General features: G+C 39.4%; 1 protein-coding gene across 5 annotated transcripts in view; it reads left to right on the top strand.

Annotated features, from left to right (window-relative positions):
- The first annotated feature begins 4908 nt into the window (after positions 1-4908).
- Positions 4909-26301, top strand: part of grip1 (glutamate receptor interacting protein 1) — a 284092-nt gene continuing 262699 nt past the window's right edge. For 2 of the 5 annotated variants that reach the window (XM_083528096.1, XM_083528103.1), the window contains exon 1: positions 4912-5188. In XM_083528096.1, the coding sequence (XP_083384222.1) occupies positions 5134-5188 (55 nt within the window). In that variant the 5' untranslated portion in view covers positions 4912-5133. Of the gene's footprint in view, positions 5189-26301 lie in introns of all 5 variants that reach the window. The other 3 variants (XM_083528100.1, XM_083528101.1, XM_083528105.1) reach the window with 3 other exon arrangements.

The following is a 26301-nucleotide window of genomic DNA, read 5'->3' as shown; positions in this document are numbered from 1 at the left end:
AAGACCTTGTAAATGTATTTTAATAAATACTTTTTTAATATTGTAATTTAAAGTGGCACACCGAGCTTGTGTGAGATATAGCAAGGCCACTGATCTAAAAGCCAGATAATTTAAAAGTGCGTGTATTGAAATAAATGATTTCAGTATTTGGGTCTAGAAACAGCTGTTGTGTTTGTGAGGTTTTCAGACTATAATATATTTCAGCAGTGGCTATACCAGAAACAATCGTATGATAAATGAATGAATTGTACATTTTATCAATCAGTAGGATTCATGGGGTAGGGGGTTGAATCCCTTCCCTGCCCTGTGTGTTCTCAGCTTCTTGTGTGTTGCAGGTTTTCTCCAAGTACTCTGGATTCCTCCCCAGACCAAAGACATGCATACAGTTGAGTGGCATTTCCAAATAGTGTGTGAATGTGTGTGAGATTGTGTCTTGTGATGTGTTGGCACCTTGTTAGCACTCTTTCCAGTGTGTCCCCCACCTTGTTTCCTAAGTTTCCTGGGATAGAATCCAGACTCTGCCACAACGCAGTGTAAGATAAGAGGTAAAGATAGTGTATGGAAAGACGTCTTCTGTGAAGTAGTCACAATAGGTTAAGCAATTGGACTCTGGATAGAAATATCACAAGTTTAAATCGCAGCACCACCAAGCTGCCACTGCTGTGCCCTTGAGCCAGGGCCTTGACCCTCAACTGCTCAGTTGAAAGTTGCTCTGGGGAATCTGCCAAATTCCATAAATTTGAATGTAAATTTAAGTAGTCATGTGTGAATTCAGTAATTCTTTTTTCTTCCTCTTTATAAGTGAATGATCAGTTAAATGATCACTTAAATGTACCGTAATTTCTGGACTATTAAGCGCACCCATATATAAGCCACACCCACTGAATTTGACAAAGATTTTTATTTTGAACATAAATAAGCCGCACCTGTCTATAAGCCACAGGTGTCTACACTGAAACTAATGAACTTTACACAGGCTTTAACGAAAGACAGTGTCTGTAACATGGTGTAACTGGTGAAATATGTTGCGCTTCCTTTAGGAGCATAGCGGTATTTTGGGAATAGCCTGCCGCCGCAGTATTTTTCCGGTATTACTGCATGTGTGCAAGACTGAGGAATATGTCCTTATTATTTTCTGATGCTTATTTTATAAGTTTCTTAGACTAACCCGTAATGCTGCTGCCAAGAAAAATAAAAAAGCATGAGTTTTGGAAACCTGTCTGTGCTTATATGATTTCTGTTGCAACTGGAGTTTTAGTGAGCTCTCCCATGACCCAGACTCAACGCGTTACAACGGCTTATATCTAAATCACTGTCTTCCTCCTTCATTTCACAACTATTTCTCTCGAGAGTTTTTCTTTTGTCATCGTCGTTCGGCAAAAGAAAAATATTAAATGTGCGGTGAAGCTTTTCTCCCGATGCCGTGCAGCTCAGAACACAGGTGAGGTGCGTTTTTTCCGTTTCCGTTCGGAAATTTCATTGGTCAAATGTTATGGGGGTCCAGTTTTTTAGCTTGAAGTTTGGGGAAAAAAGTAGCGGCTTATAGTCCGAAAAATACGGTAGTGGTTTGAGTGATATTTAGTTATGATTTTTAGAAAGCACATTTATTTCTACATCATTTTTGTATGTTTAGTTTTTTAGACTGAATGTAAACTGCCATTATATTACTGATATACACACCACAAGTTGAGATACGAGGTGGTATCAAAAGGTTTCGTGGCTAGTGTTGTAACACGGCAACATATGGCGGCACAAGGCTGCACGCACATTCACAGGGAGCACCAAACTTCATTAGTCACTGTGCCAAAAGACATCGTCCAGTGTACATCGGGAGCTGTGCAACTGGTGCTATTCGGACCACCTGTGCACCCTGTCCCAGAGCTCTCCTTACACGTGAGTTTCTTTCTGGAAACACAAGATCTCACTTTTGCACTGACCCTATTTCCCAGATTTGGCTCCTGCAGACTTAACTCTCTTCCCGAAGATGAAGATCTAGCTCAAAGGTAAATGTTTTGACACCTTTGCAGAGATCCAGCACAAATAGTGGAAGGTGCTTGACATGCTTCGAAAAAGAATACTTTCAAGACACATTCCAGAAGTGGCAGGATTTCTGTGAGTGCTGTGAGTAGGAGTATTGTTGTGAAAGGGGTATATTGTGTACTATATTACTATATAAATAAAGTACTAAACAGAGCAAAGGAAGAAACAAAAAAAATACTTGGTTACTGTACTTAAGTAGATTTTTTTGGGATCAGTATTTTACTTCACTATAATTTTTTCTGAAAACTTTTTACTTTCACTCATTTAATGTTTTATAGAAATATCTGTACTTTCTACTTTTTACTTTTTCAAACCAAGCTCATTACTTTAGTTTTAATCTATTTGGTGACATGATCGATATTTTTTCTTCTCATTGCGCACCAGCTGCAGCCCACCAACATATATTATGTCATTTTGCAGCTTTTTCAATCTACCACTGGTGTATCATATCCTGGCTCTCACGCACCACAGACGCCGACTAGCCTACAAAGCTAACAACGAGCAACGCAGAAGGCAACAAGAAGTATAGGGTTAACGTGGGTGAGACAGAGGAGGTCAGCGATGTAAACATGACTGAGAACAGAGACGTTCCTGATCATCACCTTTTCTCTGCTTGTGTTCTATATTGTGGTTGTTCAGCCTGGACACATTAATTAGGTTACAAAATTTTAGATTCTTTCTTTCTAATATATTAATAAGACATTAGGTCCAGTTCCCAGCATGACACTAAAACAGGTAGTAGTAACTTTTTACTAAAGTACATGTCAGAGCCCAAACTTCTTTACTTTAACTTGAAAAAGTGTAGTCAGTACTTCAACTTTTACCAGAGTCCTTTAAAACATGCGTATCTGTACTTCTACCTGAGTGACAACAGTGTGTTCTTTTGCCATCTCTGAAACAGAGCTAGTCTCCAAACTGTTTGATACCACCTCATAATTAATGTGTAGGTCTATAGAACCCTTCAGAAATCAATCAACCAGTACAATAGTCTACAGAACCCAGCCTCAGCACTTTCACTAGCAGTGGGACAGCTGTAGTTTATGATAGAGCATATCTTTGCCTTTTGACATTTTGTCATTAAAGCTTCAATGTAACAATCAAACAATCAAACATGGATATTAAATCAGAAAGAAAAAATACATTCCACCACTGAGCTGCTGCGGTGAGTTGGTCTGACAGTACTGCATTTTAGAATTGCTGGGTTGGTGGTGTCAGGTCAGAATTAGAATGAGATTACATTAAAAACCACTCTTAATCTTTAAGCATTAAATAAGTGTAACTACATGGTGAATGGCAGGAATGCCAAATATACATTGCCTGTATGACTAGTGTTTAAAGTGACTAGTCTGATAGAGTTTTAACTTTTTCTTGGTAAACAGGGAGGGCATTCAATTAGTTGGAAAATAGTGAATGATAGATGACAATCACCTAATTTATATTTGATGATGAACTTGTATCATAAAGGCAGTGTGTATCTAACTTTTTACATTTTCTATTAGTTCTTGACAATACGGCCACATTTTAAGGTTAATTGTGTTCTATATGTGTGCGTCGCAATCAGCTCTCCAGGTCATGAATTAGTATAATATTCAATACATATTAGGACACTGATGATTTCTACTACATACTCACCTTGTAAAACATCACCCCTGGCATTTTTTATCCACAGCCTAGACTGATATCTTTCAGGCATTATTTCCTTCTGCTCTTTAAAGTACATTATGAAATATAATGTAATGGGGACATGTGTACTCTGTTAGAGATCCTAAAATTGGCCTAGAGATTCTCCCATTGTTTTCGAGCTAAGAGGCTTCATAAAATCATGACATCACAACCAGAAAGCATCAGTGCTCCATATAATTTTTTTTTGCTATGCATTTATTTCAGACAGCTCTTAGAATGGCTGTCACCTTGATTAGTACCCTGAAGTGTCGAATGAGACAGTCCCTATTAATGTCTATCAAATATTCATTGTCATTTCGCTTACAGAGCATTGGTTACTCTCTGTAAAATAGTCCTCTACATATCCATTTTCACTTCCTCCGGGTTCTCTGGTTTCCTCTGAGTTCCCCAGAAAAAATAAAAAATGCCTATGTAAATGTGTATATGCATGATGCTCTGTGATTGACAAGTGTCCCATCTTATGCCACACCCAGCATTCCAACAAATCCACAAGCCTGGTCATGATAAAGCAGTTAGTAAGCCTGAGTGAAGGAATGAATGAGAACCAATGAACCAATTTATATGATCAAGCATCTGGTTTACGTTGCCAAGTTGACGAGTGTCAAAATAATGGCATCTGACACGCCTACTATTTTCTCCAGACAGACTTATTAAACGGGATTCAGAAAAGTTAGCATTGCAAAGGTGTTTTAGGTTTTAGCACCATGTGGACAGATAATAGTGTGTCGTTAATTCTGTATAAAGCAGACAGGCAGAATAAATGCTCAAATAATGCAATTTGGATTGTGAGAATCAATTGGAATAAATTATATGAATGAATGCATGAATGCATGAACGAATAAATGCATGCATAAATGAATGCATGCATGCATGAACGACAGAATGAATGAATGCATGAATGAATGAAGCCATATTGGGCTACAAAACCGGAACGGACCATTGAAACGCCGGTACACATGCACCGTGCTAACACGTTTATTATTCACGTGGTTACCGTCATAAAAACGTCTTTTAATTAAAACGTGCACCACGCAATGTAACTGCAAAGCGAGGTGCCTGGAAGGGAGGGAGGGAGGAAGGAAGTCTTCGGTTATTCATCTAACGCTGTAGTAGTAATAGTAGTGCCCACCTTCGCTACCAGCTCGCGCCCTCCTCCTCTTCCTCCTCCTCCTTTTTTTCCCCTCGCCGTCCTCCTCCTCCTCCCAGAGCTCGCGCCACACCGAGGCTGAGCGAGACGCACGCGGCGTTGAATTACAGCGCCTCGCTGAAAAAGGAAGAGCCCGCAGTCTCGGTGAGGAGGGACATGCACGCGAGCCGAGCCCGTGTCGAGAACTGGAACGCGCGTGAGATTATGTGTATGAGTCGGCTGTAAAGACAAAGCGCGCTGCAAAAGAAGAAAATAAAGCAAACATGCCGGGTTGGAAGAAGAACATCCCTGCTTGTCTTCAGGCCGACCAAGAAGGAGGTAGGAAAGACGCTTTCCTTACATCATGCTTCTCTGAACCTACACATGCACACTCGCGCGCGCACGCACGGACGCACGGGTGCACACAAACACAGTGTGCTCGGACTGATTCGAGGCTCGGGCGTAGTGCATGTGTTCGGGAGAGAAAGTTGTTCTCGCTATAGTCCACTTATTGTTTCCGAGAAAGTCCCGGGTGCATGCGGAACTCGTTCGCACGCGCCAATTGGACGAACTTTCAAGCAGTTGAGTGGTGGAGAAAAGCAGCGCCTTTGCGGCGGCCAATCCCGATTCCGCCACCACCACCGCACGCGCATTTGATCGCTGCTCGGTGTGCTTTATTCCATGCTTAGATTATATTTTATCGCGCCCCCATTCCGAGTATTACACATGGAAGTGTACTGGATATCCCACCCCCCGAGTAACCGCCGTAGCCGTGTTAAAGGTCCCTGCTGTGGGTTCTGCAGTATGGCACTGCCGCTACAGACATGCACCGGCGTACACACCGATACGAGCTTAATATCATCCGATTTATATACTATATATCAGGCGAGTGTCGCTCTTTGTTTGCCAGACATGTCAATTGATTAATCTACCTGAATGACCACATCTGATCATGAATGAACACATCCCGACCCTGACCAATCACATCTCATCCTAAGTGAACACATCTCCAAACCCTGACTAATCACATCTCAGCGTGAGTGAACACATCCAGACCCTGACTAATCACATCTCATCCTAAGTGAACACATCTCCAACCCTGAGCGAACACATTTCGACCCTGACTAATCACATCTCAACCTGACTGAACATCTCCAGACCCTGACTAATCACATCTCATCCTAAGTGAACACATCTCGACCCTGACTAATCACATCTTAACCTGACTGAACACCTCCTGACCCTGACTAATCACATCTTAACCTGACTGAACACCTCCTGACCCTGACTAATCACATCTCAACCTGACTGAACACCTCCTGACCCTGACTAATCACATCTCAACCTGACTGAACACATCCAAACCCTGACTAATCACATCTCAACATGAGTGAACACATCCGGACCCTGACTAATCACATCTCAGCGTGAGTGAACACATCCAGACCCTGACTAATCACATCTCAGCGTGAGTGAACACATCCAGACCCTGACTAATCACATCTCATCCTAAGTGAACACCTCCAACCCTGAGCGAACACCTCCTGACCCTTATTAATCACATCTCCACCTGACTAATCACATTCTGACCCTCACTAATGACATCTTATCTGGACTGAGCACATCCCAACTCTGACTAATGACATCGGCTTCCGATTGAACACACCCTGACCCTGTTTAATCACTTCTCAACCTGGCTGAACACATCCTGACTAATCACATCCTGACCCTGACTAATTCCATGTGATTCTAAGTGAAGAGATCTCCAACCCTGACTGAATGCATCCCGACCTTTCCGAATCAGATCGGGTCTGGACTGATCGCATCAGGACCTGACTGAGCACACCCTGACCCTGACTGAGCACACCCTGACTAATCACATCTCAACGCTGATTTATCACACCCTGACCCTGACTAATCACACCCTGACCCTGACTAATCACACCCTGACCCTGACTAATCACACCCCGACCCTAAATAAATCACATCCTGACCCTAAATAAATCACATCCTGACCCTAAATGAATCACATCCTGACCCTAAATAAATCACACCCTGACTATGACCTCCTCTGCCCTGACTAATCACAGCAGATCTAATCCTGACTGTATCCAATTCCAACAAGTCTCAGACGAAAGACTTTGTGTCAGGAGTGATCAGGATATGGGTTAGAAGTGAATTCAAAATTCTTTTACACACTTAATTTTGTTTCTACTGAAATATCTGGAAATTGCTAGTGCACTTGCCATGGTGTTCAATAGGAGAAAAAAAGGAAAGAACTCAAATCTAAGTAGTGATAAGAATTTGCTGGTGGCTCTTAAAAATGAGAACAGGGGCTTATTTCCCTGCTCCCCCTTTTGCAGTGATGTAATGCCATATTTATAGAAGCAATGGAGATGACGAACGCTGGACTCAACGATCCAGAATGCAGTGTTGCTTTAAGACACGGTTGTGTTGTGTTGTGTTAATTCAGAGACTCGATTCGGCTAGTAATCGACGTATAAGATAACAGAGTTAAAACGGCATTATAGAAGTAGATATGAAATTACCAGACGGTGCACCTGGATGCGTTCGAGCTACTGACTCGTGTTATCTTCTGTATAAATTCATCAGTCTAACAGGTTAATTAATAGCATGCTATCGGTAATGTTTTCACTTTAAACAAGATGTGGTCGAGTCTCGCATGAGGTAAAAAAACCCAGCTGTCTGAGGCCAATAATTTACCATGTCTGCTTTGCTTTTAACACTATGCAATAGAGTTGGGTTGCATGTTAATACATACTGTAGGTCACAGGCTGAAGAATGTGCAGTATGGCATGGAGTATGTGCTCTTTACTTCTAGCCAGGAGCATTTTATCAGCTGTTTGAGGAGATGTAATGACAACAGACTGAATGCTGTATTGTGATATCGTTATGTTTAGTAATAGCTGCTTCAGTGCTTCGGAGTTCAAACCCATTAGAGATTCGTTGATGGAGCTATACCAATGAATTTTTCTAGCGCTCTAAAATCTCATTACAGCCTTTGTCAGGAACGCGATGTCGGAACTGCTCTCATTTTTAGCTTGACACTAATAGTATCTATTTTAATGATACACACAGACACTTCATTAGCCTTTGTAGTCTTTTAATCGCTCAATCTAGGTGTGTGACTGGCATGTGTATGCTTTTATGGCGACTTACAGATTGCTAATATATTTTAAGTTTATCAAACATTCTCGCCACAACAGTATTGTTAATAAAATGCCAGTCTGATTAGACCTAATCAGACTGGCATTTTGATCATGGCTCTTAATAATTAAGGTGACATTTATATTATTTTAATGCATTTGATTTGGTCAGATTGGTTTCTCACAGAAACTTAAAACATCGAATTTAATCTTTGAAAAAAAATTTTAACTAAAGTCCACCTTGAATGATTTATTAATCTTTTAGGGAAGCCAGGAGTGAGTTTTTATTTATTTATTTATTTATATATTTTTTTACTGAAAGTCTAAGTTGACCTTTAAGTTAAAACTTCTTTCATTGACATATTGGTCTATTCACTTTGGTGAGTGACCCCCCCCCCCGCCCCCTTTTTTTTTTCTTTTTTCTTTAAAGATGGACCACAATGCCATTTGACTGCCTGTTGATAGTGGTGCCAGTGGGAATAACAATGCAGCAATGTGTTAATTCTTCATTCTGTCCAGCTCGGTTACTAACTGCTGTTCAAACAGATTAGCTTTCAGTATGCTAACACCACTGACCCTGCAATTTTGTTGAAGCTTGATATCTAGCCAAGTCGAGTCTCTGCTGTACCTAAAAATTAAGTCCTGTTGCATAGAACATTAGGGTCTCATTATTGTTGTCTCCATTATGTCTGGTGAAAAGTCTCATAAAGATAATTTTAAAGTTCTCATACTTACATACAAGGCACTGCACGGTCTTGCCCCCCAGTATCTGTCTGCACTTTTAACTGTATACACACCCAAGCGTATCTTACGCTCTTCACAAGCAGGTCTATTGGTTGTTCCACAGACACGGCTGCGTTCAGTAGGGGCTTTTTCATCGTATGCACCAAGACTTTGGAATTCACTCCCTCCTCACATCAGAAATGCACAGAACTTCAGTACTTTTAAATCCCTATTAATATCCCGAGTATGTGTGTATTATTTGCTCTATTTTGTGTGTTGTATTCTTGTTTGCCTGTATGTAAAGCGCCTTGAGAAGCTACTTTAAAGGCGCTATATAAAAATAGTTATGATTATTATTATTATTATTATAAAACTGGTAGAAAAGAACCTCTTGCTATTTAGGGGTGAGGCCTTACAATAAAGCCTGACCATTAGCACTTAGCACTGACTAGGTAAGAGTTAAAGGGTTCAACACACATTTGAACATTTTCCAGTTCTGAGATTTGAGAACCTTGAAGTCACTGGCACAGAACCTCAAATCGTAAGACAGATTAAATTCCCCAAACTAGTCAGAGCACAAAAAAATAAACCTCTTCATCAAAAGTACAAGTAAAACGCACATTCAGGGCTAGTTCTCAACAACCAGTTTGCTAGCTTTTTGCTCTTAATTAATCATAGCTAAATAGATGCATATTTCTTTAGTTACTTTCATTTTAGGACACATTTGCATGGTTGCTTCATCTTTCTTTCTTTCTATTTTACCTTCTAAAATTGTAGTCTGCTACAATGACTCAGGACTACAGGTTCCATTTGATCGTTTATCACTGCACACCTCAACAATGTTTAGCTGTAATAAATTTTAACATAAAAATGGACATTCAGTGCCTCCCAGATGAGGACGGGTTCCATCTTGAGTGTGGTTCCTCTAAGGTTTCTTCTTTATAATATGTCAGGGAGTTTTTCCTTGCCACAGTCGCCACCGGCTCGCTTGTCAAGGAAAAACTCTTGAGGTGAAACCAGTAAGAAACCTTGAGAGGAACAAGGGAACCAATTTTCATTTTGGAGGCACCAGAAGCTATCAACTGTTCACTGATGGAAACTTGAGTTCAAAACCGTTTTTGTGTCAATTGCACTCGTGAGTCATTGCCTCAAAATAGTTTTTAGCGTTTCTGAATGGTACCATACACAGTAATCTCAAGTATCTGTATGCTCTCCACGTGCTCTCCATCCCCATCAGCAGCGGGTGGTTTCCAAGTGATGAGAATGCCAACCCGAAGTAGGGCATCTGTATAAATCGGGCAGGTCCAGAGAGCAGAAGGAGTCCTGATCACTGGAATCTGTTTTAGCAGGATAGAGGGACTGATTATTAGTTTAGCTTATTGTCACATAATAATTAATGGCACACATTCTGTGCAGAGTGCAAACAGGGACTCTAGCAAGATTAGCTATGACTGTATTACTAACTAGGAGGAACCAGAAGTTAGGACAGATCTTCAAGGAGAATAGTATGAACAGTAGTGTCAGGAACTGCACTAAGGTCAAGCAACATGAGCAAGGAGGCACACCACTTTAACCATTGCCATGATGAGACTACATGGCAACATAACTGCTGTATTACAATGTCTTTTAGGATCTTGGAGGTAAAAGGGAGATTTGATAGGCTTATAATTGGACAACTTAAAGGGGGGGAGTTATTTTTTTTTTAAATCAGGTGTTTGACTACTGATAGTTTAAAAGATACATGTCCAGTGCTAAGGGGAGAACTGATTATTTTTAGACGAGGTTTGATTGCTTCTGGTATTAGCAGTTTGATGAAGCATGTAGGTTAGGCAAAACATGAAGGCAGTGCAATTATATAAAAGAGTTGTATGGGAGGTTGTACTTCATTATGTACAGCGTTCTGGGTTGGACATGCGTATTGTGACTGAGCTAAAGCTGCACCTGTAATGCTGAGGTTGAGAAAATACGATGAAGATTGATGAACAGGATCCGAATTGAGATAATGGCTATCCCTAATGGAACTGCATTCACAGAACTGCATACATGACCAATAAACATAATGTTTTCTCAACATGATGCTTGTTTGGATCTTGGTAAAGATGTGCAATCTGCTTAAAATACCACATTTTTTTACACCTTGGTACATTTATTTAGGTTTAGACAATATTCAGTTTTTAAGCAGTGTGACAAATGATCCCCCCATCCCCAGTAGGTGGCCCTGTGCCTCATAACAGTGTAGCCTTAAGTAGCAGTGTACAATTATATCAAATGTACCTTTTATAATATAGTATAATAGCTTTATTCAAAGAATTAATCACAACAGGGCATACTGTTATAGTAAAAGAATCGCCAGCAAGATAGTGTGATGTTCGTATCACTCAATTGTAATTGCAATGCTTTATTTATTTATGAAAGAAAAGAAAGAGGGTTTTATTGTCACATGTACATTAAAGCACAGTGAACAACTTACTTCGCATAACCCAGTTTGTTAGAAAGCTGAGGTCAGCCATTATACAGCGCCAATCAGTAACCCAGAGCCTTAATCACACATGAATGAATCATGTATAGCATGTTTTAACCATTACTTGCCACATAGTTGTGGAACATCTACGAGACAAGTTCTTATCAGTTGCATTATGGCAGCTTCCGATTTTTATTTTTTGACAAAAATCCCTCCGCTTGTCTTCTAACAGAGAAGCTTTAAAGACTCTCCTGCTACTGACTGTGACGAAATGCTGACATTGGAGACCTCTTCCATAAATAAACTTCCCCTTCACCATATCACATTATGACCAGATCAAATATGATATCCTGTACATGTATTCTTACTATAGAAACATAACTGTATTGGAATGCACAATCAAAATACACCTGCGATTCTGGAAATCTTCTGGCCAATCGGATTCGCGAATTCGACGGCAAAACGGTGAAAGTGCGAAAAGCTTTAACACACGATCGTGTATTACCTGTTTAGTACCGTTTGCGCATTACACACGAACAGTGGAAGGTCTTTTATAAAATTAATAGCTTTATGCATGAATAATTTAGTTAACACAGCCACCAGCGCTCCGGTGCATTTTTAAAGCTTGGCGTGGGATCTTTCAGGTCACAGGTGCAGAGGGACGGACACGGGAGAGTAGCTTAATGGAATGTGGTTGGTTTGTTTATTTGTTTGTTTGTGTGTGTGTGTGTTTTTTTTTTTTTTTTTACTATGGGTTTTACTTCTCACCTACCAGAACAGTGCGTGTGTACTCTAATGACATTGTGCTTTCGCAGCATGACTCCATATGCACTGTATAGTCCTGCGTGCTGTTAGTACTCAGCATGCCCCCCCTCCTGATCTACTGCACTGCAGCCTGCTTGTGTGGCATGTAATTGGGTTTAAAGAGGGCCGGTCTGGGGTTGAGCAGATCAAAAAAAATGTTTGCTGAATTTAAACCTTCCTTTTTATTCTGGTTTTTAACGTAGAACCGAAAGAACGGCACCGAAAGATACTTTCGTCTGTCTCTCGAGACGAATGGCTTTTTATCACTGTTCGAATACGCGAGGATCCAAATTATACCGTCTGTTTCTTTTGTGCGTAAATCAATGCTATTTTTAATCTCCTCTTTAACTATACGGAAATAGGTGGCATATTCCGCCCGTTCTGTAATCAACTTATAGGAGGCACTCAGACGGCTTTTTTTCCACCGCACCAGACAGGTTGCTTCATTGTGTTAGCCATTACTCTAGGTCAAGTTTCCTCTTTCACTCCTGTACCTTATGGACCCTATTTTACTGAATTATTCAATTATGTCGCGCCCACTCAGTTTTGACTTGTTAAGCTTTGTGTGCTGTGCACAGCTGAGGATACAGTTTATGTGCAAAAGTTTGTGGACACCTGAAATTTAGACGTGTGTCTGATTTTTTGAGCATCGAATTCCACTGAATTTCCTGTCCATCTACCCATGCTGAACAAACTAGGGTTGTGTCTCAAATCTCATACCATTAGTACCAATACACATTACAATGATCAGAAGGACAGTGGAAAGTTTGAATTCAGACAGAGGTTGCCAGTGTGTCAGGAAACATGATGGAAAAGGAAAAATTTTTAAATCTGTGCACAAAATCATGCACCAAGAATAAAATTGCATGCAACATCTGCATTTGGTTGGAAATATATTTATTATGACGTCACACCTTTACATTTCTTACTAGATTAGTGAGTATTGTCAAGAAATGTTTTTTATAGTCATTTACCTTACACATGTGTGTATTACTGGGTTCCCTGGTGGTCTAGTGGTTAGGATGCGGCGCTCTAAACGCTGCGGCCCGGGTTCGATCCCCAGTCAGGGAACCGACCCCAGCCATTAGGGTTGCACAAGCCTTAATGCCGGTCCTGAGCCCAGATAAATGGGGAGGGTTGCGTTGGGGAGGGCATCCAGCGTAAAAACATGTGCCAAATCAAACATGCGGATGATTCGCTGTGGCGACCCCTAATGGGAGAAGCCGAAAGAAGGTTTGTGTGTGTATTACTGGCATGAATTGTTTACTTAATACCGTAGTCTTATATTATAAACCTGAAATAAAAAAATAAAAAAAGGTTTCATTTTGGCCGAAAATTCTTCGCCAATTCATTTCTTGATGCATGTAACCGTGAAATGTCTGTGTAGTAGCTGGTCCTTGCTTGGTGTTGCTGATATTGAAAAAAATGGTATCAACAGACCTGTGGCAATTCGGCCAATGAATGAAGTGCAACAGGCGGCAGAAATATCAAAAGATGTAATTCGCTTACATCACCGAGCGTCTTTTATTTGCATAAAAGTCAGTAAAGGAGTATTATTATTTTTTTTCTTTTTTTATTGCTTTTATTAAACCCAGGCACCCAGGATACTGATTTTTTGTCTACTCCAGCAGTAACTAATAGCATTCAGCTTTTCTCACCTGGTGTCTTATTATAGCAGAATGCAGGAACAATGTCTGAATCAGCTATTAAAAGAAAAAGGAAGAGAATACAACATAATTTTCATGGAGAGAAATGAAATATCAAGAGAGTGGAAGTGCATAGAAAGCCCTATGGTGTGTAAGAAGGAAGAAAGCACTTTAATTGTTTAAATCTGATTGCTTCTTTAGTGCTCAGTTGTTAGCAATTCAAATAGATTTTTTCTGGCTCTGCTGTTGACACATCTGTAAGGTTAGCCTGAATAGAGCTGATTAAATGAACAATAGATTTTGAGTAGCGCTGAGAGAATTACAGTATGCACGCTGTATTCTTTTGTCGCTTCAGTGACACTACTGTTCGTCTGAAGACTTCATGTTCTCCCTTTAAAAAAAAATATATGTTTTTTATATATAGTACAGACCACAAGTTTGGACACACCTTCTCATTCAAAGAGTTTTCTTTATTTTCATGACTATGAAAATTGTAGATTCACACTGAAGGCATCAAAACTATGAATTAACACGTGGAATTATATATGGAATTATATACATAACAAAAAAGTGTGAAACAAGTGAAAATATGTCATATTCTAGGATCTTCAAAGTAGCCACCTTTTGCTTTGATTACTGCTTTGCACACTCTTGGCATTCTCTTGATGAGCTTCAAGAGGTAGTCACCTGAAATGGTCTTGCAACAGTCTTGAAGGAGTTCCCCGAGAGATGCTTGGCACTTGTTGGCCCTTTTGCCTTCACTCTGCGGTCCAGCTCACCCCTAAACCATCTTGATTGGGTTCAGGTCCGGTGACTGTGGAGGCCAGGTCATCTGGCGCAGCACCCCATCACTCTCCTTCTTGGTCAAATAGCCCTTGATGCCTTCAGTGTGACTCTACAATTTTCATAGTCATGAAAATAAAGAAAACTCTTTGAATGAGAAGGTGTGTCCAAACTTTTGGTCTGTACTGTATATATATATATATATATATATATATATATATATATATATATATATATATATATATATACACACACACACACACACACTGGCAATTAGAGAACAATTTATAAACAAGTTTTTGTCCTGTCTATACCATGCTACCAGAACACCTTTTCCACAAAATAACTAAGGCATTTAAAAAAAATATATATATTATTTTGCAGAAAACACACTGATCAAAATTAGAGAACACTTTCAGATACCTTCCAGTTATTGGTGTTAATCTGGTACCTGGTGCTAATTTCCTTGATTTGGTGGGCCGTTCTAAAGTGACTAAAAGCCTCCGGCAGCAGGTTGTCCAGATGAAGGCCAAAGGGATGACCCTATCAGCCATAGCAAGACAAGTTGGTCTTTCCAAATATGTGATTTTAAGAATATTGAATCTTTACAACATCACAAACTCATTCAAGTCCGCCAAGAAGGCTGCTCATCCACGGAAGACAAATACAAGAGAGGACAGGATACTGCGGAGGATCTCAATGGGCAATCGTTTCCACACTGCAGCTGGAATTGCTCACCAGTTCAGCGCTGAACAGGGTAAGGATCTGTCTCGTCATACAGTGTCTCGACGTTTAAGAGCATTTGGACTGAAAGCCCACTCTGCAGTGACCAAACCTCTCATTAGCAGAAAGAATCAAAAGGCTAGACTAAGCTTTGCTGAGGAGCATGTTGTGTGGACGGAGGAGAACTGGTCCAAAGTTCACTTCAGTGATGAAAGCAAGTTTAATTTATTTTGGTCCGATGGGAAACATTATGTTCGGCGACAAACTGGAGAAAGACTGAACTCAAAGTGTGTAAAGAAGTCAGTGAAAAGTGGAGGAGGAAGTGTCATGGTTTGGGGCATGTTTTCTGCAGCAGGAGTTGAGCCTCTTATACAGCTACATGGCAGAGTGAATGCAAATGTTTATCAGAACCTTCTTCAACAACATATGGTTTCTTCCCTGCGTTCATCACCCAATCAGCCTGCAGTGTTCATGCAGGACAACGCTCCATGTCACACAGCAAAACGGGTAAAGCAGTTTCTTGAAACTGAAAACATTGAAATAATGACATGGCCTGCCCAGAGTCCTGATCTCAACTCAATAGAGAACCTCTGAAAAATCCTTGGTGACAAAGTTATGGCCAAGAAACCCACTACAGTCACGGAACTGTGGAGAAGACTGGAAGAAGAGTGGACCAAAATCACACCAGAGCAGTGTGAGACACTAGTGCTGTCCTGTGGCTGCAGATGTGCTGAAGTCATTCAGAGCAGAGGCCTGTACACTTCCTACTAATTGCTGACTGTTGTAACCTTCAGAAAATTTTGTTGTAATCTTTTTCCATGCTACAGTCATTGTTGTTCTCTAATTTTGATCAGTGTGTTTTCTGCAAAATAATGTTTTTTTTTTTTTAAATGCCTTATTTTGTGGAAAAAGGTGTTCTGGTAGCATGGTATAAACAGGACAAATACTCCTTCAACTGTTGAGCAGTGAAGATGACATTATTTCAGAATTGTTCAGTTGTTCAAGGACAAATTCTGTTTAGACAAATTATGGTGAGAAATGGTGACTTCTTTGCATCTTCTCCAAAACAAAGTTCTAGGGTTTTTCCAATTTGTTTTGGCAAAATTAAAAGCAAATGCAAAAAAGAAAGTAACCATAAATAAAAATGCCATTACAAGATGAAGTCCTGTGTGTTGCCTGCTTCTATTGACACTTTCTATTGACATTTATCTTTTGGAAGGTTGATTACCCAGGTCTCTCAAACGTCATTAATACTGTAGGTGTTTCCATCTTCGTGTTTCCATCTTCCTCTTTGAGAATGAACTTTGTTAAATGATTGCTTTCAGGAGGGAAAAAAAAGAAATTGCTTTTGTTTTTTGTCTGTTCCGGCTCTTTGTTTGTCTTGGATGTCGCTCGTGTTTGCAGCAAGCACATACAAGTCTCAATCCACGAGGTGAATTCTCGGCTCAAGTTGCTGGAGCAAACAGCTTGGTATGGTTTCAGCTCATAAACTTTTGTAAATCTTGGGAAAACCAGACGTCACTGTAGAACCGGATGACATTTATTTATTTATTGCTGTAATTGTTTAGTCTGTGAGGGAAATGATTGCTTTAGGCAGTCTATTTGTTGATAGATATTGTTTTGATATTGCTAGACTTTACTCAGTCTCCTTGAAGAGACGTCATCAACATCACTCTGTTCATCTCCCTGTGTTGTGTCTGAGTATAATATCTTCCGAGAGTCTGAAAGCACAAATAACCTTTGGTGTAACTGTGAACCAGACAGCTTTACTTGCAAGCTGTGCCTCCGAATGTGTCCAAACATGAATCTGGGATATGTATGATGACCTTTAGGCCTGTTCGGCCTGTGGTGCGTTTCCTGATTTAAAGCTTGCATTAGCACTGTTGCCTTGGGCTTTGGACTTTTTGTGTGACTGGGTGAGAGAGAGAGAGAGAGAGAGAGAGAGAGAGAGAGAGAGAGAGAGAGAGAGAGAGAGAGAGAGAGACTGACTACATTTTGGCACTTAGGATTCACAAAACATCATGACCTATGGTCCTGAAATGCTAGTAATACAAAACCACATTTTATACATTATCCTTGTAGTCCTTGTGATTTATTTATTTATTTTCATCCACTCCTTCTAAAATATGGACTTAAATATGGTATGGTAATGCCTGACTTATCCAAATTTGTTATCATAAAGTTGGAGGCACACATTTGTATATGATGTTTTTAAATGAGGTAGCATTAAATTTTCCCTTCACTAGAACTAGGAGACCTAAACCTGTTTCAACATGACAATGCCCTGTATACAAAGCCAACTCCATGAAGATATGGTTTACATGAGTTAGAATGGAAGATCTTGAGTAGCCTGCTATTGAGCTCTGATCTTACAATTATCAAACACCTTTGGGATAAATTGGAACATTGACTGCACCCTAGGCCTCCTCACCTCACCTACATCAGTGAGCTCAGAGCTTAAATCTTTACAATCTAGTGAACACACACCAAAATCTACTGGAACATCTTCCCAGATTATTATAACAGGAAAGATGGATTAAATGTGGAATGGGATATTTAAAAAAACCCACGAATCTTATAGTAAGTAGTTGTGAAAAATTATGTTATATAAATAGGTGTTGTAGTTGTATTAGTTACATCTAATAGTTGTTAGGTAGTTAGGCCTCTCAAATGCTTAAATAGCAACGATAATATCAAAATGCATCTTGTACAATTGCTTTGTGCCTCTAATCCGCTACTCATAATGTGCTCTCTGAACCTGTTCATGTTTAAATAAAGAATGAAGACAAGATTCCAATGCTTTTTGTCTGCTTCATGCATACAGTGCCGTCCAGATTTTATCTGCACCCTTCATTAAATTTAGACTCTAGTTCTATAACGCAAACACTACACACAATGGTTCATAATGTTCTGCTCGAACAACAGAAGAAATAATTTGTTTGTTTTAGTAGTCATTCTAATTAGAAAATTGATTGCAATGAAAACAGTATATTATTATATAAATAATGTATAAATAAATTATACATCTATATATCTTTATTTTATAATTATTATATTAATAATTTTTTATATATAAATAAGCTTTTAAGAGTGAATAGATTTACAGAGTAATACCTGGAAATTATGATTATATTTGACCATATAGATATTGTTTTGTCATATCGCTTGTCTTTTTAAAAATGTATTAAGAATTGTCATTGTCATTTCTGAAAAAACGATTTATTTCATTTGTTCTCAGTTGAACTGTTGATGCTGTTATTTAAGATTTCCAGGCCTGCATGTTTAATTACCACAAAATTCTTTCTTTCTTTCTTTCTTTCTTTCTTTCTTTCTTTCTTTCTTTCTTTCTTTCTTTCTTTCTTTCTTTCTTTCTTTCTTTCTTTCTTTCTTTCTTTCTTTCTATTTTTTTTTTTTTAAATAAATATCAGTTTTACAAAATACAAATGTAGACCTTCCTTTTTTTTATTTTTATTTATTTATTTATTTATTTTTAATTACAGAAATATGTTTGGAAGCACCGCTGGAACGTAAATCACAAAAATTATAAAAATGCACTGCCTGGATTTCACCAAGCATCTATACTATAAGTATTTGTGCTTCATGGTAAAATTTGGCCGAGGTTTAGTTATGCACACCATTTGGGATGTTATTGCCAAGTTTCATGCTGTAAACCTAGTAACTTTTGAAGAGGTTAAAACTTGGCCAATGGATAGAGATTTTAACAAGCAGCTACAAAATCACCACAGAAACAAAGAGAAAGAGAAACTGAAACTCAAAGAAACTGAATATCTGTGGCTGTGCTGTGATTTTGTCGGAGTGATTTAAGAAATCTAAATGCACAGAGCCTCGTTGTTGCTGTTCTCTTCAGTCAAAGCCACAGATTATTCATTGTGATGATAAAAAAATAAAAATAAAAAATATATACAGTACAGACCAAAAGTTTGGACACACCTTCCCATTCAAAGAGTTTTCTTTATTTTCATGACTATGAAAATTGTAGAGTCACACTGAAGGCATCAAGGGCTATTTGACCAAGAAGGAGAGTGATGGGGTGCTGCGCCAGATGACCTGGCCTCCACAGTCACCGGACCTGAACCCAATCAAGATGGTTTAGGGGTGAGCTGGACCGCAGAGTGAAGGCAAAAGGGCCAACAAGTGCCAAGCATCTCTCGGGGAACTCCTTCAAGACTGTTGGAAGACCATTTCAGGTGACTACCTCTTGAAGCTCATCAAGAGAATGCCAAGAGTGTGCAAAGCAGTAATCAAAGCAAAAGGTGGCTACTTTGAAGAACCTACAATATGACATTTTTCAGTTGTTTCACACTTTTTTATGTATATAATTCTATATATAATTCCACATGTGTTAATTCATAGTTTTGATGCCTTTAGTGTGAATCTACAATTTTCATAGTCATGAAAATAAAGAAAACTCTTTGAATGAGAAGGTGTGTCCAAACTTTTGGTCTGTACTGTGTGTAATATATATATATATATATATATATATATATATATATATATATATATATATATATATATATAATTTACATTTGCGGCATTTAGCAGATGCCTTTATCCAGAGCGATGTACAAAAGTGCTTTAAATCTCTAGTAATGAATAAATCTACACTGGCATCCCAGATTACAAAGTTAATATAAATATAACCCTAGAATTCTACAAACTTGCAAAGTGCTAATTTAAGTGTTTTAGGAAGAGGTAGGTCTTCAGTCGTCGCTTGAAGATAATCAGGGACTCTGCTGTACGGATATCTATCTATCTATCTGGATTGACACAATATAAAATAAAGTAAAATCTAATAAAAATGAAAAACATTTAAATAGAAATAAAATCTGGTTGCATATTTAAGTAAAAAAAAATTTTTTTTAATATCCATTTCTTTTTTTTAAATGAAGGTTGCCAATAGCTCTTTATCATCGAGCTATCCACTAAATTCTGTCTTTGTGTCTATGAATACAATGGTTAAGTAGAAAATCCTTCTTTCACAAACCTTGGGCTTTTGGTTTTATGGAAGCATTTGTGAATTTTCCTCTGGGATAAATAAAGTGATCTGTCTGTCTATCTATTTACTACCAAACAGGATTTCTTTTTGTAGGAAGCTTATCAAAAATGTTCTACTCCAAATAATCCTGAGAGTCTTATCAGGATAATCTTTTTCAAAAAGTGTATGGATTTACTGAGTGCAATACCTGCATGGTAAAAAAATAAGTGTATTTTATCATCATATTGTCTCGTCACCTATCTTTATATGTAGAGACTTTCCATGTAATAGATATTATATCTCCAACTATTGTGATTTTATCTCCTATATTTGAGTTCAAGATCAGGTGTCTCGAATCTTCCTGCTAGTTAAACCCTGTGTAAATCTATTAACACCTTTACTGTTTAGCTGGATGACATCATTTCTTATTCGATCAGTTATTTATGAAGCTGGGGATCAGCGCTACAATCTACAGGTGGGAAACATGAACGCGAGTCTGTTCTTAAAGTAACGAGCCCCAATAAGAGGCCACGGCTCAATTAGTATGTAGAGAGCAGATATCAACGCCACGCTCAAGCTTTCCCACTCTGTCATTAATTATGACCGGTAATTGCGGTAGAGCACATCAGCGAGGACATCGAACAATCAGGAGCTGAAACCCCTTTTGGCCGGATTAATAGTTGTGTATCTACAGAAAGTGAGCACTGTAGGGCTCAATGGCTTTGAATAATCTGCAGAATGAATGCAGTCTGATTGAGATAAACACTCATGAACGGTACTTGGTCGCAAAACTTATCCGCAATATATTTCCTGTGAAAAGCATCTCTGATTTCGACTGCAACTAAGTCCAGTTATATTAAGTGTGTGTGTGTGTGTGTGTGTGTGTGTGTGTGTGTGTGTATATATATTTAACCACCTTAAATTTTTTACTGTTTTCTGTCATATGCATACCTTGTATATACACTTCTTTTTCTCATATATATTTTTATATATATTATATATTTTATATGGTTTATACTTTATTTATCTGCCTTTCTTTTCTTGGTCTTTTTTTCTCCCCATCCTATTCCCTCATGCCGGCCCGTCGTAAAAAGCATTTCACTGCATGACGTACTCTGTATGTGTGTGTATGTGACAAATAAAAATGGATGTGTGCGTGTGTGTTCATTTTTTTATCGTAGTGTTTGTGCATTCAGGATTTGGTTGAGATCTGTCAGTAAAGATAAGACAAAGTTTTTCGGTGCAGTGATTGTGAGCGAGCGAAAGGACATGCCGAATGACAATAGCAAAATCAGCATATTTCGCCCCAGGATAAGCTGTTTATCTTCCTACACCCTCATCAAGGGGAGGAACCGGCAAAGAAAAAGCCAAGGTGACACCTCGATTGAGATTTCTGCAGCGCTATGGCAAATGAATCAAACGCGGCGTAAAAGGCGAAAGGTTTTCTTGCTGCATTCGCATGACTTACTATTAAACGAACCCCTTTAAACGAGTCAAGACCTCGGAAAGTCAAGTCAAGTCAAGTTTATTTGTTTAGCGCTTTTCACAACAGACATTGTCTCAAAGCAGCTTTACAGAAAACAACAGTGAAGGTGAATGGTGTGCGTTTGTCCCTGATGAGCAGCCGTGGCGACAGTGGCAAGGAAAAACTCCCTTAGATGATATGAGGAAGAAACCTTGAGAGGAACCAGACTCAGAGGGGAACCCATCCTCATATGGGTGACATCAAAAGTTTGGTCATAAATCTTTCAACAATACAGAACAATTTGTGATCATCATAGATCCAGCATCAGCTTCTCCATGCCAGGGCCTTTAAACACTCGGCATCTACTTCTCCATGATCATCCATAGGTCCATAATCTTCACGAGGTGGGACGTGACTGGAGCTGGAAACATCTGCATCAGTTTGGGATAAATACAGCGGTGCATGCTGACAAATGCGAGTCATTTTTTTGAAGACGGTAACAGATCATTTTCTTTGCAAACTGACACATCTATTTCATTTCATGTACATGACATCTTTCGACTGATCTGTAAAGACATCGAGGGAGTCGTCCATCTTCTCTCCGTCCTCCTCACCGTCAAATTTCTTTTGTACTGTCACAACTGTCGGCTCGAACAACTATCGATTTATTTTATTTTTTTTGCTCTTTGGATGTGTGAGGGTGAGAGCTCCTTCTGTCCACACACCGTGCTCAGAAAGCACTTAGCATGCCAAACATGATTTCTTTTTACAATTTCATCAATCCGCAAATGTAAATCGTCGCATTTATCAGTCGAGGATTTTCTATGTGGAGAAAGGAATCGCAGCCAGTTGTTTTCTTAATATAAAATGATAGAGGCAAAAGAAACATGCAATGATACCAGTATGTTAAATACTTATACTGGTATTTTCTGTGTGTGCAAATAAATGTAAAAAGAGAAAAATCTCGAATGAAGACGAACGTATATAATAATGATATTTCTATATAACAAGTTGGTCTGGGAAACTTCTTCACATGGTGTGAAATTGACCCTTTAAGTGATACATGGTTTTGAAAACTACTAAATGGAAGGTGGCACCTGCTTTTCCTTGTACACTATATTGACCAAAGTATTGGGACCCCTGACATTTCCAGTTATGTTTTTAGGTTGGAGGCACACAGTTGAATATAGTCTTTTTGAATGTGGGACATTCAGTTTTTCCTTCACTTGAACAACAAGACTCAAATCTGTTTCAGCATGACGATTCCCAATGCACAAAGCTAATGCCCCGACGATATGTTTTGCATGGGTCGGAGTAGAAAGTCTGATTCTTTCCAAAATTGCTTTCAAATATTTTTATGTCAGGTAGCTGATCAACAACCTGAAATTCATTGTGTGAGGAAATCAGACTCTGCGTTTAAGCTTTTGTCACAGCGGTTGTTATACTGGCTCCTTAAACGAATATGATTTTTAGCAGGCAGATAAAAAAAAAAATCAATCTGTTTGATGTATTCTATATTTTGTTGTGCGCAAATGGGTTTTCTTAGGCCGTTGCACATGTAAGATTAAGAAGCCCTTTTTGTAGAAATTCTTGTTCATTCTTGTTCATCTTAAAATAATGAAATGGATTTAAGGGCCAGAAAAGCACGTCTCTTCTGCTGCTTCGGGATTATTCCTTCAGAGTCAGGCATTTCAACTCCAACTCCTAGGTCGAAAGAACGCTTAAATAACTGGTCTAGCATGCAAGAAAAATCCAAATTCAGAGCGTGAAACTGTTCTCTTCAGTGAGCAGCAGGAATAGCAGTCACCAAAGGATGTCCATCATTGCACAGTTTGCCCTCATGGCTCTGCTTTTTTTTTCTGTAGAAAAAAAACCCCAATGAATGTGAAGATTCAGATAGAATGCTCACTGCGAGGCTCAAATTCTGCTCCTGCATTCCCGCTGCGTGGTTAATATTGAGCTGCGCATTCACTACCTGTGGTGACTGTAGCTCGGTTTTTCGTGTGCGCTCCACTGAACACCGTAGAGCCTTTTTTCTTCATGCCACCGCAGTCCTCTTGCTCCTGTCAGACCAAGTTAATTCAACACCGCAGCGAGCCGCACGCAAGTGTTCGCACTTAATTACAGGCCATGTTCAAGTGTGACGCCCAATATTGGGTTAGTCTTCGGCATGGAGGATGCACCACGACTATTGGGGAATTAATCAAAGGGGAATATCTTGGGCTGTACATAATGGTCACATGGAAAACGACTAAAGAAATCGTAAGAATCAGATGAGTGTTAATCGACTGTGCATAGGGGGCAACGAAACCTGTGCTGGAAGGATGTTTGTTCACAGGAACTCTTAGCTCATCATCCAAAATGGCCACACATTAGCAGCGTATTTGTTATTGCCAAGAGTGAGGGGGTGAAATTGGGTCTCCCTCACCGGTTTCAAATCGGCCTGAAAAAGCTAGCGTGCTTTTGTAAAAAAAAAAGCACAGATAAGGAACAGCAATATATTTTGTAGCATCTTCTGAATGTCGGGGAGGGAAATCGTGTAGGAGAGGAGGAACTGATAAGCGTAGGCTAAAGCTTTTTTGTTTTTTGTTTTTTTAAATTGCACATTACGCAGGCTGGAAGATATACAGGTGAGTTTGAGGATTAAAACCTGCTGCATCCTCAGCACTTAAACAACCACCTGCCCATGTGCTGGTGCCGACATTCTGCTTTCACTAGCATTTAATACACCGTATACATTAATACACAGTATACAACGTGTGCATTGATGCTTAGTTATAATAACAGTGTAGCAAACTCGCTGAAAGATAGAGAACGTTCACCAAGCAGAGCTTTCTTTATTTACTTTAGATTTCACCCCGGCGCTTTCCTTTCCAGTACTCAGAGTACCCTTCCGCCCGTCTCTGCTTGGTGGCTCTCTCTCCGAGGCTGGTGTCTCATTTATTTTTATTGGTGTGGCCAGACTGAAACAGAACGCACCCCATCCTTACCCCATCACTTCAAAGTAGTAGTATATCATTTGTTACTTAGTTGTATGTTAAGTTTCAAGGTCTGCGCTGACTTAAGATGTGACTTTCTGTGCTGCAAATCGTGTATTTTTATTATGAAAGTCGGGAGAAACGTAAATCTGAAACATGGAACCTGCTCGTTGTGGCTGTCCTTTAGAATAGTGTGAATGCGAGTTCTATTTGTAGTTACATCTGCCGAGTGTCAGCCCTCATAGCTTGTACTGTATAGATGTACAGTTCTGTGGAGCGATGAACGGCACTGGTTTATCACAAGGTCACTTCAAAAGAACAGAGCCCATGAATTATTCAGAGTATTTGCAGTTTAATTCTTGTTTGTCCTGCTTTCAGTTTTTGTGTATATTTGTGTAACGGGAGAAATGCTGAATTTCCGCCTGAGGATTATTTCAATGCACGTACGCATGTAGTATGCAAATGTCCAAAAAAAAACAGTAGTTTAATCTGCCCGGCGTTGAAACAATCTCCCCCGTAGCTATTGAATTATGCACAGTGATTTAACAGCATTGGATACCGTAGATGATACCGGATCTGTGGCACCATATGGGAGTGCAATTTATCTAATCTGCTTTTGCCCCCTTAGCAAGGTGCCGGCAATCATCAGACAGTAAACAACATAATGATGCAGCACGAGTGTCCTGCAATGGACGGTTCCAAATTACAGTGTCACATTTGGGGTGATTTTTGTGACCTCCTCTCCCGGATCGAGCCTTTTTTTTTTTTTTTATAACATGACTTCTTATGTAGAAGGGGTGACAGTTCTTTGGCTCTGAGCTGACACGTACCTCAAGCGACGACTACGCCAAGAGCCTGTTGTCAGCAACCGCACTGACAGCTTAACTGCCTGATGAGGTATCATCAGCTCGCCAAGACCGAACTCCTCTATACTGATTAACCAATATTGCACACATCAATGTAGCTGTGGGTGTAGGATGAGGAGCTGTGGTTTCCTTTTCTCTCTCCTGCTGCTTTATGAGATACACTGTGGAGAACACGAAATATCTCCGGTATTCTCAGCATCGCTCCTGGATTATTCAAATGGGAAGCACAAATTTCAATAAACTAATGCTCTCTGAGCAGTCGGAGTGGATGATAATGTGCTGTGGTATTTTACTGTATGTTTTTAGAATCCATGAAACCCAGCAAGGCTGCAGTGCTTGGAAAAAAAAGTTTTTTTCCCTCAAGCAAAATGACTTCTCTGTTCGACCACTGTCTCACAGCGACAACGCTGTTGTTGAGTATGTGTGGGCATGGCCAACAATGCAACAAAGTTTATACATTTAGTTTGTATTTGCTGTATAATAACCTTCTTTTTTGGGAAGACTAGATTTTGGATGGTGGTTATAGAGATTTATAGTCATTCAGCCACAAGGGTACTGATGGAGGGTGAGGAGGTCTGGGGTACAGTCAATATTCCAGCTTGTCCCAATAGGTTTACTGCTTTCACTCCAATCCATGTAAAGCATCTTTTCATGAAGCTTGATTAGTGCACAGTGGTATTGTCCTGCTGGAAAAGATTTGGGTCTCCTAGTTCAAATGAAGGTAAAATTTTATGCTTACACATATAAAGACATGCTACACAATATTGTGCCTCCGAAATTGTGGTAACAGTTTGAGAAAGAACCACATATGGCTGTTTGAGTGCGATGTGTTGTGCCGCT

This window comes from Silurus aristotelis (genome assembly GCF_946808225.1).
Source record: "Silurus aristotelis genome assembly, chromosome: 24".
Classification (NCBI taxonomy): domain Eukaryota; kingdom Metazoa; phylum Chordata; class Actinopteri; order Siluriformes; family Siluridae; genus Silurus; species Silurus aristotelis.
The sequence above is the reverse complement of the archived record's forward strand: the minus strand, read 5'-3'. Positions and strand labels throughout refer to the sequence as shown.